Source organism: Vigna unguiculata, chromosome 1, assembly GCF_004118075.2.
Source record: "Vigna unguiculata cultivar IT97K-499-35 chromosome 1, ASM411807v1, whole genome shotgun sequence".
Taxonomy (NCBI): Eukaryota; Viridiplantae; Streptophyta; class Magnoliopsida; order Fabales; family Fabaceae; genus Vigna; species Vigna unguiculata.
Window position 1 is genome coordinate 2624182 of NC_040279.1, and position 15423 is coordinate 2639604.

At 30.6% G+C, this 15423-nt stretch overlaps 2 protein-coding genes across 2 annotated transcripts; one reads left to right on the forward strand and one right to left on the reverse strand.

Annotated features, from left to right (window-relative positions):
- Positions 1-1897: 1897 nt before the first annotated feature.
- LOC114180903 (cytokinin riboside 5'-monophosphate phosphoribohydrolase LOG1-like) lies at positions 1898-3452 on the forward strand. The gene is made up of 7 exons (XM_028067201.1): positions 1898-2103; positions 2348-2445; positions 2548-2578; positions 2714-2813; positions 2888-2958; positions 3034-3177; positions 3272-3452. The coding sequence occupies exons 1-7, from the start codon at positions 1969-1971 to the stop codon at positions 3287-3289; spliced, it is 597 nt and encodes a 198-aa protein (XP_027923002.1). The 5' UTR covers positions 1898-1968; the 3' UTR covers positions 3290-3452.
- A 4310-nt stretch (positions 3453-7762) lies between these two features.
- Positions 7763-15423, reverse strand: LOC114194858 (actin-related protein 7-like). The gene is made up of 7 exons (XM_028085294.1): positions 15146-15423; positions 14792-15007; positions 13063-13204; positions 12300-12544; positions 9592-9775; positions 8536-8603; positions 7763-8270 (listed from the first exon to the last, which is right to left on the reverse strand). Exons 1-7 carry the CDS (start codon positions 15221-15223, stop codon positions 8118-8120), a joined length of 1086 nt encoding a protein of 361 aa, XP_027941095.1. The 5' UTR covers positions 15224-15423; the 3' UTR covers positions 7763-8117.

Consider the following 15423-nt stretch of genomic DNA (forward strand, 5'->3'; position numbering starts at 1 on the left):
TTTGGTAAAAGTGGATTTTTTTTTTAATATAATCATGAGTTGCTAAATACTTTTAAAAGTGAAATTTAGGATGTTACTTCAAACATTGTGTCTCTCTTTCTCATATCAAACTTGTCTCATGTTTCTTTTTATAATAATACACATAAAAAGTGATACAATTAATCTTTGCAACTTTGAAAGAACTACACTAAAAAGACAAGTTCTCTCTCTCTATGTATATATATATATATATCTTTTTTCCTTCTCTTATGAAAAATATTGTTATGGTTGTTACTAAAAAAACTCATATTTCCTGTTAATTTTGTTTTAATTTTTTTAAGAAATATTTATAAATTTTGTTATGGTTTTTTTTTTGTAGAAAATTGCTGTTAATTTTTTTTGCAAAATATTTTGTATAAAACACTTTTCGTAACAAATTTTGTAAGAAATACTTGTGAATTTTATAATTTTATAGAAAATAATTACCCACGAAAGAATTACTTACCAATTAAAATTATTAGAGAAAATAGCAGGAAAAAGTCTTTTTTTGTAAATTTTTTTAACAAATTTGTAAGAAAATTCTCATGTAATGTGAAAATTTTTAGTAGTGGGTTTCAATGTGAGTATCTTTGAAAGAGGGAGTGAACCTGTTTGAATACATTAATATACTACATTGAACCAAAGCAATGTAAATACTCAAACTCTCTTTGATTCTTATTAAAAACCCCAACATTTTCTCTTATTGTTTTCTTGCCACGTATTTATTTTGTGAACTAAAGATTAATTTAACTCATAGCGTTGTTGGTCCAAAATATTTTATAAATAATAAGGATTAAAAGTTTTAAATTAGTTGTTACAACATATGAATGGTAGATGCTTAACTAGGCCAACTCATCACTTTCTACATTTTTTTCTTCTAAATTATTGAATTGTTAATATAAGATCGCATAATTATATATTTACCTTCTTAATACAATTCTTTTAACTTGCGAAAGTGTTGGAAGAGAAAAAATGGTCAAGGAAAACACATTCATGAGATTGAAAATGAAATTTGCATTTGCTGAACCAATTAGAACTTGAATGGAAAACAATAGGGGTTGACAATAAATCAACACCAGTAAAATAAAGGAAAAGATAAGTTCCACAACTTGCTAAAAAACAAACTCATATCTCATTGTAATGTTTTGTTATAAACCAATTTTAGTATTAAAAGTGGTAAGTTATTACAGTAATTAATTTAAATATTAATTTATAAAAATAAAAAATTATTAATTATTTAAATAGTCATCGTTATATATAAATAAAAAATTATAAATTGGTCTCTAAACTAGTTTTTAAATTTATCTATTAAAGAAAATCTATAATAGAAACTGAACAAATAGTTAAAATTAAAAAATTATTATAAATTCTCATAATTGATTATGGTGCTTGAAGTATGCTCTAATTGGTTCCACCGTTTTTCTTATGTTTTTTGCATTAAATTTCCAAACAACCAACTTTGGTTATTTTACTTTCTTCTTTCATTTTTACCCCCTTTCTATATTAACAAGCAAGATCTGATATTTTGACAGTACAATTTTTTTATTACCTTTGACACTATCTCTTTTTATTATTCACATTTTATTTTTTAAAAAAATATAAAAATTAACTTTTATTAAGATTATTTTACTTTTTAATAAAAATTGTGAAATGGTCATGAAATGGTGTGAAAAAATCTTTTTCTTTCTAGTAATTTTCAATTCTAGGATGGTTTCTTTACTCATCTCAGTTTGTTTCACAACCATGCAAAGTGGCTCCAACTGTAGGTTAATTAATTGTTTCTTTTTTTTTTTTTTTGAGACACCAACTTTAACACTCGAAAATGCTATAAAATAGGTCACTTATTTTCATTTCCTGCATAAAGAAATAATTCTAATAAAAATACTGTAAGTGTTTGGTTTCTCTCTTTCACACACACTTGTACTTTTGTTTTGTGATTACATTGTAAGAATGGAAGCAGAAAGAAAGGTATCTGCAGAAAATGAAGAAGAAAGAAGGTTCAAAAGAATATGCGTTTTCTGTGGTAGCAGAACTGGATACAAGTCTGCATTCAGTGATGCAGCTCTTGAGCTTGGCAAATTCATGGTATTTTCTATTATTCTACTTTCATGAGTTTTGCATCCTCTTGTTTTTATTAGGTTTATAGAGTGGGTTTTATTGGGGAGAGAACGAACACCAATGAGATCTAAGTCTAATTACATAAAGTATTGACATCATTTTCAACCCAAAATCTTAAGAAAATGTGTTAATAGGTCTTAATTTCTGGCCAATATCGAACTTAGACTCATACTTAGATTCCTAACCAATTTTTGGTTTGTGATGATGAAAGGTTGAGAGGAAAATTGATCTGGTTTATGGAGGAGGAAGCTTAGGACTAATGGGTTTGATCTCTCAGACTGTGCTGAATGGAGGTTGCCATGTTCTTGGGTATACTTTTATAAATACATTAGATTAGATGTTAATTAACATTATTAATATAGTTTCGTTTATGAATTCATAGACTTTAACCGTTTGTGTTGTATTTGTCAGAGTGATTCCAGAAACTCTATTGCCTCGTGAGGTACCATTTTCTATCTTCATATTTTTATAATTATGATAATTTTTCCACGTCGATTAAAGATAAAACAAAGTGCGTAAGATTGAGTTAAATTTAAAGTTAACTTCTTAACACGGTTTAAATCCGACTTTTAAATAGGTGTCCGGAGAGACCTTTGGAGAAGTGAAAAGAGTTGCAGACATGCATGAAAGGAAGTCAACCATGTTTGAACATGCAGATGCATTCATAGCACTTCCTGGTATGTTAAATAAAGGTATGAAATTGCAGTGTGAAGTCTGGGATTTGAAAGATAATAAAAGTTGAAGTTTTCAGGAGGCTATGGAACCATGGAAGAAGTGGTAGAAGTGATAGCCTGGTCTCAACTGGGAATACATGACAAACCAGTATGATTATTGTTTATGTGATCAAAGTGTTTTATTCTATTGTTGGTAATTTTGATTTGAAATTTGTATACACAGGTGGGGTTGTTTAATGTGGAAGGATATTTCAATAGCTTGTTGAGGTTATTTGATAAGGGAGTGGAAGATGGATTCATACAAAACTCTGCAAGCCAAATTGTGCTCATAGCAGACACAGCTCAAGAACTCATCAAGAAAATGGAGGTACGATACACATCACTTCTAAAATCTCCATAAAAGCAATTTACTTTTGAAGAGGATAATGTTTGTGCTGTTCATTTACTTTTGTTTGTGACAGGAAGCAAATAAATCTTGAAGAGAGAAGCAATTATGAGAGTGGGGAATCCTTAGGATCCTAAATCTTCATCATCAATCATTGTCAAAAATAAAATTGTATGCATAATTCAGTTTAGTTCCTTTTTTGTGAGAAGAAAATGACTGAAGATCCTTTCATGAGCATATCCAACATATATGTCTAACATCATCATCATTATCAGTTTTGAATCATACTAAATCTTATCCAACTTAATTATCTTTTTGTTTTTTGTAATGGATATATAAAACCTGATATGTTTGTGGAACCATTCTTTTAGAAATATACTGGTTTTAAAAAATATCTATTATTTAGAACATGTTTTGTAAGGTGTTATTTAAAAAAGATAAACTCCGTGATAATTTATAGTTATCTTAAGACCACTTAATTCAATGTAGTTATTTAAAGTGAGTCATTTTGTTCGGAAATTATTTCTAGTTTAAAAATTATTATAAATTTTAATCAATTTTGGACTACATAAAAGAAGTTCAGATTAGTTCTGGCTATCTTTGTAAATAGGTATTCTGTATTTATGAAAAAGGTGAAAATATTTTAACAAAATTGATTCAAGTATGATATTTATTATTGATTTTAATACTAATGCAATAACCTTATTAAATTTGTGGGTAATAGTAGAATTCAGTAACATCTCATTGGGAACGGTCATGTAAAATATATGTTGAAGACATAGAGTACACAATAATAAAATATGATTTTAATCTAACATCACATTTACTTTAAAATCATAATTAAATAAGTTTATAGGTTATTTTTTTATATAATGTTTAAATTTTTTATTCTACACATTATATAACTTAAACTTTTGAATTCTCCTATGTCCGGTTTAGAAATCAAAATACATGGATATATAGAAGAATTTCAATTTCACAAACTAAATACATATTTAATCTTTTTTAAACAATAAACTATTAAACACACTAAAATATTAATGTATCAAACTTCTTTCATGTATCATGACTTTGATTATGGATGTCAACGAGACAGATAGAATACGGATTGTAACTCTCCCCCGTACCCTATCCATTGAATCAATATTTATCTTGTACTTATCTCCATATCCGTACAGGTATATGTTATACGGATACTCACATATTTTTTTGATATCTATGGATATCCACGGGTACTCGCGAATATTTACAAATATATATATATATATATATATATATATATATATATATATATATATATATATATTTAACAACATATTTTAACCATAAATTCAAATAAAATACAATACATAACATTCATAAATTTTAAACAAAGTCCAAATAACTCATTTAAATAGTGTTGAATGATAATTTACAAAGAAATAAATATTTTTTAAAACTAATTGATAAAAATTAACTCATTCAAAATCAATGCAGTAATATTTTAATCATGTTTTTTTTAATTTTTTAAATTTAAATTAAAGTATAACAGATACGTATATCTACGGATACATATATCTACGGATACATATATTTATGGATACAGATACTATGATATCCGTACTCATCACATTAACATGCAAGTATAAAAAATACATATACTCATTGCTCACGGATATTTATTTACAATATTCATTTTTTACTCGTTGCAGGTTTTATCCGCGGATATGAACTTTTTCACATCCCTAATTTTGATCTAGATTTCAAATGTAACAAAAATCATTTAATACATCAAACGTTATATATATAGTTAAAGAGTTTGTGAGAGTAGACACTAAAATACTAATTTATACACATATTATGAGCACTCAACTACTACATAAGAAAAATTAATTAATTTTAAATAATGTTTGAATTTAGACATTGGTAGACGGTAGAGACTTAACAAATATATTTATAAGATTATCCTTCAAAGTTATTTTCACTTCTAATCAGACTCGTAATTAATTAACATAACCAATTATCAATTCTAATCATCTTTATAGATTTCTCTTAAATACAAATATAACAAAGAATTATCAATGAATGCTCCTCATGGTATTTCTAATCTTATTCTTATTTAATTTCCCATAAAGGAATTAAGGGTACTGATTATTTGTAAAGATTAATTTTCTACAGGAATAAGATTTAAATAATAACATGATAGACAAATAGATAAATTAAATTAACGATCAAATTACGTATAGTTATTGCATTAACTAATTGAATTATGTTAGACATTAATCGAGAAGCTGATTAGGTATCAAACTAAGTCATGTTTATTAAAATCAAACTAATTTGATTCCTTTACGTAAAACATATTTTCAATCCCTTTAAAATGGTTAAAGTTTGATGTTAGTTATATAAAAATTGTATTTTTTATTTATTTCCAATTTTAAAATACATAAATGTTCTTATTTTAAAATAAATCTCCTTAAAATGATTTTCACCTTTTAATAAAGTATTATCTAAAAAAATTGAAAGATTAAAAATATTACATATTTTAAAATGGGATAAAATTAATTGGTGGTGTAAATTTTATCTATTTTTTTTAAGGATTAAAGTTTTGGATAATTGTAATTTGACACCCAAAATTATTTTTACTCACATTAACACTAACTTTACTAGTTTTCACTCTCTTTTTATTTAAAAATACAAAAAATTACTTTTTATGACATTTTACCGTTACAAAAGTATCAAATGGTGTCAGAAATTTTTTTCTAAATTTTCTAGCAGTGTAAATTTTAGATACTGAAATTACTGTTCCTCTGCTTCCATTTTGTACCATCTATCTATTATTTTTTCCCATTTGATATTAAATCAAATGAAATACGAAATCAAGATTTGCGTTTAAATTGAAACTAATTTTAGTAATTTCAAAACGTGAATTTGAAACTCTAAACCAAACTATTAACAAGCATGTGGAACCCTTTCAGCAGGAGAGTATGAAGCATTTTTTTTTTATTCCCAGTTGATGGCAGAATCACTATCTTAACACATCTCATTAAGATTTTGAGTTAAGGAAAAGGATGAAAATAAAACTTGGAACAAATTCAGTTGCAAAAGACATGACTTGGAACAGAAAATAAAGAGAGCAATTAATAGTTAGAAGTTAAAGTAATAAAATAATGTTCAAGTTAAAAAAATAATGATATTATAGCAAGTTGAAGGAAGTGCTCCAACGATGCCTAAAACTAGTACACCTTGAATAATATTATAAGAGATGCAGCATGCATAGCATAATAATGCTACTCTAATATAAAATGATCAACAAACATCATACATCATATAACTCAAAAGTTAAAGCTATTTAATCATAAACATGTTTGGAGAATATATATATATATATATATATATATATATAATATGAAAGAAATAAGAGTTGAGTTAAGCATAAAACTACACATAAAATATCAAATCATGCGATTTAAGTGGTTGACATCATTTTATCATACAAAAATCAATTATAAAGTATAGTAAAATATGTTAATAGTCTTTAAATGCAAATATCTAATACACACACGCATAACTTAATCCCCACCTAGCCTCAATAAGTATTTTGTTAAACTTTGGATGAATGATTCTGGCATCTTAAGCCAGAGAGTGAATTCCATTTCACTTGCTAAAACTCTTGTGCTATGGAAGTTAGTACATAATAGAATTCTTTTGGATAAGGATGTTCAGAGGTATTAATATGTCCTCCATGTGTTCAATACAGAAATAGCATGAGGAAAGTACTTTACATATATTGTTAAACTATGGTCATATTAATTAATATTGTTCACATGTAACAAACTTTAACATAGCTACTACACCTTATGTGCCTAGAGTTATGATGAAAATGTGCTTCAGCATGTCTGTTAGTTTATATTTGTTATGTTTTATTTATTGATTATAAATCTCACAATTTGTGATTAGAAAGTGAGAATGTGAGCCTTAATGTATTGCTATTCAACTATGATAGTAAAAAATAAGTCACTTAGTTTAAATATTAATCATCCATTTGGATTATGCGATTTTGCACACTTTGTACTCTCTTTCAATCACACACACATACGTGTGTCCATAAATATATATATTTTTTAATGTGTAGGAGACATGAACCTAGAAAAGAACATGAGTTGTTGGCATTGAAGATAGAAGGATCAACACTACACATTAAGTATTTTACCCTCGGCATAACCATATATAGCCCATTTACCAAATATTCGTCGTCTAAATGGAATCAGCTTGTACATGCATGTTCAAGGGTATAGGTTTCATGCCAAAGAAATAGAATCTACCAGCCGTTTCACAGTACTAGTAGTATTAAAATCATAGGTACACTAGGCTTATTGCCACTATAGTTCTAATCTTATTTGCTGTCCCCATTGGTAAAGTTGAGTTACAATTATTCTTCACTCTTGCATACTCAAACTGCTTTTTATACCTATACTGGTTTTTAATTTTATTATTTCATTGTTATATATTTTAAAATGTGTCATTAACTTTCGCATTGCTGTTTTAAAAATTATATCAACAAAAGAACATTGCAAGCAAATCTAAGGAGTAAGTAATAATTAGTCATATGAAGGGTGCAGTAAATCTGTAAGTAGAGATCACTGACCAAACTGAATATTTCGCAGGATCGCTCAAAGATATGCAAGCCGCTACTGCTGCAGTATACATGATTTTGGCAGAGCAAGGTTTTACTGAAGTCATCTACCTGTGGTGCCAATACACCTAAACATGGAAATATGATTGCATTTTGTTAATGAATATCCACTACAATTTTTAAAATCAGGCGAGCACCTAGACTTCTTGCAAGTCTAGAATTATCTAAAGTCAAATGAAGGCCTATCCACATGTGCTTATATAAGTGTAAAGGAACTGGCTGTTTGCGAAGATTGTGCAGTTGAATCCCATCAAAAGCATTTCCTGTGAACAATGGAAGGCCCAGTTTCATCATAGTCTGCCTTAGTTACATGTTGATTTTGAGGAAAAACTACTTTGGCAAGTATGGCACCTCCCACCCATGCAGAGTACACGGTTAAATTTTCTGGCATGTATTCTGGAGGCTGCAATACGCCAGAGATTACCCGTCAGAGGAAACATAAATTAGAACATGGATAACGATATAAAGTTTATGGACAAAAGTATAGGATAACAATGAACTATTATAAAGATTAGACCTGGATCCCATATTTCATTACGCACCAGATTTCAAGAATTAGTGACCACAAAAATGAAACAAATTCTTTCAATGGTTAAATACTTTAATTAACATAAATATGATGTCAATGAGACGTGCTTGTCAGATTGTTTACTTGACAAAAGAATTACCTTTACTAGGGTAGGTCGAATAGCAGATGAACTTAGGCTAGATTCCTTCTGAAATCTTTCCTCAAAACCTACAGTAAGAAGCAACGTTGGTGGTTAGCTTTCTCATAAAAAGCTATCAGATTGCTGAAAATAACCCTCCTCTAGTCATGATACTGAACAAATTGACATCTAACACATTTGTTTCCTTATTAATCAGAGAAAACTTAATTCCGTACGCAACTAAATGCAAAGAAGTTATTGAACAATGCAGTAGAAACAGCATTTTATGCACAAGGAACAATAGATACGGAACAGCACAAGAAAAGTTGAGTTACAAGATGAAGTTTTTGTTCTGTCTACTATTTGGTGATGAATGTACAATAATAGAAAGTGTTGTTCATCGTTTCATACACATCGGTATGGGAAGGAACAAAATAAATTTAATGTACAAATGTTTTTAGTCTCAAATTTGAGATAAGCTTGTTTTTAGTTCCCCAGATTTAGAATTAATCATTTTAACTCCAATAAGTTGGAAAAAGCTTGTTTTAGTTCTTTTTTACCTCGAATATCACTGCTAATTATTTCACTTATATAACTAACAAATTATAAGTTGTTTACATGATAACCTACTGCATGTTTATCTTCCTTTCAAAGTTTTCATTCTAATGACATTTTGGTAGAAAAAGCTTGAGAAAAAAAGACTAAAAACAAGTTTTTTTTATAAATTTCAAAAAGCAGCAACAAACTCCCCATTAAATTTTAGAGTAAAATTATAATTAAACTAAATTTTTACTGTAATATTCTATATGCTATATGATGTTTGTTTCGTATGATGAAGAGGAACAATGTTTTTTATATTTTAATAGTTATATTTAATCATTTTTTCCATATGATTTTTCATAGTATATATAACCATATTATATAACATTATAATTAGGGAAAATTGCATTCCTCCCTCGAGTGAAATATACAGAGAAGCAAGGCCTGTGATTAGTTCTGTTGTACTCATATTAAGGAAAAAGAAAACATAGGATCTTGCATACTAGATTCAGCAGAGCTAATGAAATAATTGTTTACCGGTCATAGAGGAAGTGCCACCACAAACCACAGTATTTTCAAGAAGTTGGCGATGATTATCAGATGACACATTTGAAATAGTACGAACAAGCTGGTCAACAATGCCATGAGCCTCTAAACCCAATAGACATGGCTGAAACAAAGCTTCACCAATGGTATACCTTTCTCTTCCAATTTTAATGACCTATACAAATTTGAAAATTAGGGTTCGAACAAGTCATAAAATGTAGAAGACCCAAAGTAAGAATGAGAGAGTACACGCTAAAGTAGAGAGTTATACTAACATGGCAGTCATAGGTAGTGCATGTAAGCAAAATAAACCAGATAGGAAAAGAAACTACTAAACTGTATCTGGCAACCAATTTCATACCATGGACTCAGAGAGAGTTATATTTGTAGGTCAGCAACAAGAAAGACCTGCCATTAGGAGACATTATTCTAAACAAAATAGACAAGGACATAGGGTAGTCAATTAGAGGTGGTGTTCCTGTGAATTTCTTCTGAGGAGATGTTGCTCAGATGATTGATTTGTATATGTACTTATTTCTTTGTTTCTCATTCAATAATACTTATTGAGGCTAGACTCCTTATTCTGGTATATATCAGCTAATCAAATAGCATTCAGTTGAATATTTCAGAAAAATTATCTTCTTCCTAGTTCCTGCATTCAACTAAACGGGCTCCTAACATCTAACTTTTCTGTTATTCTTAGTGTGATGAGCTTCTGCTGCGTGGTATAAAGTCATTGTTCCCATTCAGATCTGCCACCACCCCATTCAACAGTTTGAAGCCCCTACCTACCACCTTGACTCAATAGTTCAAAGGATTCCCCGCCATTGTTCAACCATTCAAAGCCACCACCATCACTGCAGTTCAACTGTTCCAAGTTTTCAGTAGAGACTCAGCCTTGCATTTTGTTAATCCATGCATGGTTATTGTTCAACCTTGAATCCTTGAGTAATATTGCATCACCATCAATCACTACTACTAAACTTTGCATCTCTGTTCAGCCGCTCAGCCTTATGTGGAAACACATCAAATTGTCATATCAGTGTTTATGCAGCATTTTAATATGTAGAATATGCACTTTTATTGATTTTTGAAGTTCAAACTACCAAGTTCTCAGGAGAACAATTGTATCCACATGTTATGGGTTAAACTAGTAACTGTCATGGTTTATATCTGAATTAGAGTCCTTTTTCAGATAATTTCAATTTGGTTCTGCTTTTTCATCTAAAACTTAACAAGCCCAACCATGGTAAAACGTTCAAGCCATTCTGACCATCTCTATGATCATAACATTCAACAAGTGTAAAACCAACAAATCCCTACCACTTGCTAAAAGCATAAATATAGATGTTTCTAGTCTCATTCAGCACATCCTTTGGAAAATAGATACGGTGATGTTGGTGGGAACAAATGGGCTAAGCATGGAAATGAAAAACCAGAAGGCACAATATGTATTATAGAGAGGATGTGTTTATAGGATAGGAGAGGGTACCAAAGGGGCAACAGAAACTAGGTTAGGCATTTTCCTTGGAGACAAAGGCTGCATCCTGAAGGTCTGGCTAATATATTCTTTTGTGTATTGTTTCTTTTTTTCTGTTTTCCTTCATTTAATTATTTTTCAGAGCTTGAGTATAATGCTCTACTGTAAAGAAGTTGTTCTCCTAGAATTTGATCTATATACTACCAGTTTCTATCAGGTAACAAAAAATCTCTCAGAATCTTTCTATGAACTAAAAGATACAATGCATGCATTCAATCATCCATATTAGATTAATGTCATCTAAAGAAGAAATACATTTAGACCCACAAGAATCTTCAGTTTAAATATTTCAATGATAATCTCCTATAACCTTATCGATGTAATACAATAACCAATGTGTGAGCAAGGTTTTTAGACTTCAGCCAACTAAAGTACAAGCCAAATGACTAGTTCATATGCATTGCAACAAAAAAGAAAAAGAAAAGAAATTTAATGTGACCAGTCAGATCGAATTTAACATTGTTATGGAATTAAAACAGAAGCTTTCCTAAGGTAACAAATGTGATCTATCTTCTCCCTTCTGCCTTTGTTTAAATTAAGAACAGGTGAACAATCCCAATTCTCAAATAAGCCCTACTCTTTCATTGGATAAATGGATAAACCACTTGATGTAGTACTTGAGACTTGATGTTCTCCCACCCATATAGTGGACTAGTCTTTTGGGTTGGGTTCTCCTCTTGTGCTTAAATCCTAACAATTGGTGATTTCATTGAGAGTTAGGTTACAGAAAGGACTCTCCAGGCTTAATTAAGGTGCAAATTGAACACTAAAAGATGAGTGCAGCGATCAAGGAGAAAAGAGCTACCAGTGGGTCAATGTCAATAGAGTGAAGCTGCCATGGATGTCAGCCCTTAAAGGGATTAGTAATGTTAGGTGTCTCACATTGAGTAAGATAAACTACTTCATATGGTACTCAAGTCTTTAAGTTCTCCCACCTTGAACTAGTCTTTTGGGTTGGACTCTCCTCTTATGCTTAAGTCCTAACACAAACAATTCTTTAACCCACCTTTCAATTTTCTTTGCTTTGCATTCGTGCTGAGATTGTAAAATCTAAAGTAAAACAAACTTGATTGAAGAACTGACTAAATACGTTAGTTAGGAACAGGCATAACATAAGTAAATGAAAAAAACTATTAGATGGAGGAACAAAGAGACATGCCTGTCCATCAGGAAGGGTATGTGTCTCCACTGGGCAAGAATCTAGAGTCTGCTGATAAGCTAATTCATCTTCAGCACAGCATGAGTATAGCTGTTTTATTTTCTCAACGTCAGAGATGTTGAGATTCACTCGCGGATTGGATTTGCCAAGTTCTTGAGCAAGGAAAGAAGTTAGATCAGTACCTCCAAACTCAAATCTTCTTGAGGCAATGTGGTTAACAGCACCCTCAATCACTGGTGCAATATCTGATTAGGCAAGCCAAAAAGATCAAGTTGTGGACAATTAGTAAGCTCAGATATTGAAAGAGAAACATTAAGCTTTCTACTCATGCTCTTAGATAGCATCATAGCACATAAAATATTTATTACATCACCAAAGATGGCACGTAGAAAAGCAAGGTAAAATGAATATGCAATTGCAGGCAATAGTTCAATTTTTAAGTCATCCTTTTGACTCTTTTGGCTTTCAAGATCTGACATAGTCCTAGGTAATTTATATTTGACCACCGACAGCTATACATTATTTTTATTTTACTCTTCTGCAATAATACAGAGATTTGACTAGAACAGGTTTCTAGTCACCCACCATAGAGTTGTTGGGGCACAAATATCATATGAATGTGTGATAGAGATAACATATACACCCACATTTAAATTAGACAACTTGATTTACAGCAAGCAAATCAAATAAACCATCTTTTTTCGTAGTTTTTAATTATACAATAAAAAAATACTAGAATTCCCATTCTTTCAGATATGGATACCTATTTTTCCATGACCAATGTCAACTGTGCATCCAGAGATACGTCCTACAGCATATAGTGACAGCACCGCTTGTTCAGAAGCATAAAACCCTGATATGTTGAATGTTTCAAACATTAGTTGCACTAATTGTTCCTTGTTAGCCTGGAAAACAATAATGCATATATCTATTAAAGAGTAATATATACATCTGTTAATAAAAAAACAAAGAAAAGTTAAATTAAAGAGTACTACAAACTTGTAAACCTTCAATTTTTATTTCAAGGAAAGTCTAATGGATTATGGGCATGTTTGGATAAACTTTTCCACAAACACTTTTCAGAGAAAATAAGAAAAAAATTAAATAAACTTCTCCATGAGTCAAAATTATTTTATTAATAATATTAAGGTTGAGAGAGGATGAATGAGATTTGAAATTAATGTAAAATGAATTTTTAACCCAAGTGAAATTCGGTACAATGAAGAGTATATAGCTAAATAATCTGTAACAAACCTAACTGAATAGAATCAAGTATATAGAGAGCTCTAACTAACCTGTAACAAACCTAACCTATATAATTCAGAGATACTTAAGATGTTAGAAGAGACAGCTGTACTGCTTCAGTTACAGTAATACCTATACTACTGCTGTACAGAAATAAAAAAGAAAACTACATATATTGTAGAGTAACTATACTTGAAAAAATAAGCTAAAAACCATCTTTTACACAAGAAAATATAAGGGAACTTCTACAAATTAACTTATAAATAAACTGATTTTAACTTATGAAGAAACTAATTTTTTTTTTTTTTAATTTTCTTCTCTTTGAAGTGTTTTTGGAGGAGTTTATCCAAACAGATGCTTCATCATATAGAATGCTTATTATGTAGTTGAACAAAATCATAAACCAGAAATGCAATTTTTTCTCAGACATTAAGAATTTGGATTTTCTCTTGGGATTTTGGTGTTGTGCCTTCAAAACACATTAATGTACACTAACTTTGATGTTTTAAAATATTTTGAAAACTTCTTTAATATACAAGAATAGGTGTATTTTGAAGGCAAAATAGAAGAAAAATAGCAAAAGACCAGCAAAAACCCTGAACTACGACCAAAACGTAAATATACACACAAAAGATGGCACCAAAATTCCAAAAGAGTACATGCTTAATTTTTATTAACTAAGGAAGGCAACTCGAGGAGTACACCAGCAAACATGCATATACTCCAGAGACGCATTACGACCCTATTAGGATGAAAAAGGCGTACGTAGGTACTTGTTCAAATTAAGCTTGTTAAATAAGCCACTGCCATACCTACGACAAGCCTAAAATAAGAAAAATAGTAACACAATACGACCATATTAGGATGAAAAAGGCGTATGTAGGTACTTGCTCAAATTATGCTTGTTAAATAAGCCACTGCCATACCTACGACAAGCCTAAAATAAGCAAAATAGTAATAAACGCTTCAAGAAATGCTGTTGTAGGAATGAAATTTGCAAAATTCTATACAGAAAATTCAAAGGACTAATCATAGAAACAGCTGCCGTAATCCACTGTTTTCATAAGCTTTAATTATCCAACTGAGTCAAACATAAAATCACCCAAACAGGGCCAAAAATAGTTAACAAGTGCTCAATGAGGCATATAATCCCAGACAAGCTGAAAATAGTGTCAACAAAACGGGACATTTTTAAATCAGCAATATTTTGTAATGACAAATAAATGCATAAACTTCTAAAGTGAAACCTTTGGAGTACAAAGTGGATCTGTGAAGAGTATCTGCCCTTCATTGCCAATTTCCCATCCAAGGCCAGTATACAATACATAATGTAGCAAATCTTCCATGGCATCCCAATCTCTGACATAACCTCGGTAAACCGGATCGACGGCAACGTCGTCGACTGTTGGGTTATCGGTCACTGACCCATCATCGAGCATTCGCTTCATCTGAGTGGGAATTATCTGAACCAAAAGAGCCACAATTAGGGGGCACACATTGGCGGAAGACACAAAATTAACACAAATTCTATAATGTTTGTTGAGAAATGAAATTAGAAGCAAAATGGAAAATGGATTTTCAGGCGAGAATTCACTCCGCACCATGGCGGGAGTTTGATCGGGAATTGCAAAACCGGCTTTGAGGAGGCTGGAACCGGGGTCGACCACTGCGGCTTCCATGGCTCTGCACGACAACGAAAACCCTAACCCTAGATTTTGGTTTTGTGAAAGAAAGCTTCAGCCTCTACTGTGAGTACTGAAGTGAGTAGAGAGAAACTGCAGCAGAAGAAAAACGAAGAAACAAATACAGTTATTAGCGGGTTTTAATTTGAATATGAATGCTGTTTCGTGTTCTATTTGATGTTTTTTACAGCGGAAGG

Bases quoted from the DNA above. Each gene is read 5' to 3' on its own strand.
- LOC114180903 (XM_028067201.1), top strand. From the start codon at position 1,969: ATGGAAGCAGAAAGAAAGGTATCTGCAGAAAATGAAGAAGAAAGAAGG. The intron at 2,104-2,347 runs GTATTTTCTATT...TGATGATGAAAG, and splicing joins TTGAGCTTGGCAAATTCATG to GTTGAGAGGAAAATTGATCT. The intron at 2,446-2,547 runs GTATACTTTTAT...TGTATTTGTCAG, and splicing joins GGAGGTTGCCATGTTCTTGG to AGTGATTCCAGAAACTCTAT.
- LOC114194858 (XM_028085294.1), bottom strand. From the start codon at position 15,223: ATGGAAGCCGCAGTGGTCGACCCCGGTTCCAGCCTCCTCAAAGCCGGT. The intron at 13,205-14,791 runs GTTTCACTTTAG...ATTGTTTTCCAG, and splicing joins ATCCACTTTGTACTCCAAAG to GCTAACAAGGAACAATTAGT. The intron at 8,604-9,591 runs GTAAACAATTAT...TTCTTACTGTAG, and splicing joins TGGCACTTCCTCTATGACCG to GTTTTGAGGAAAGATTTCAG.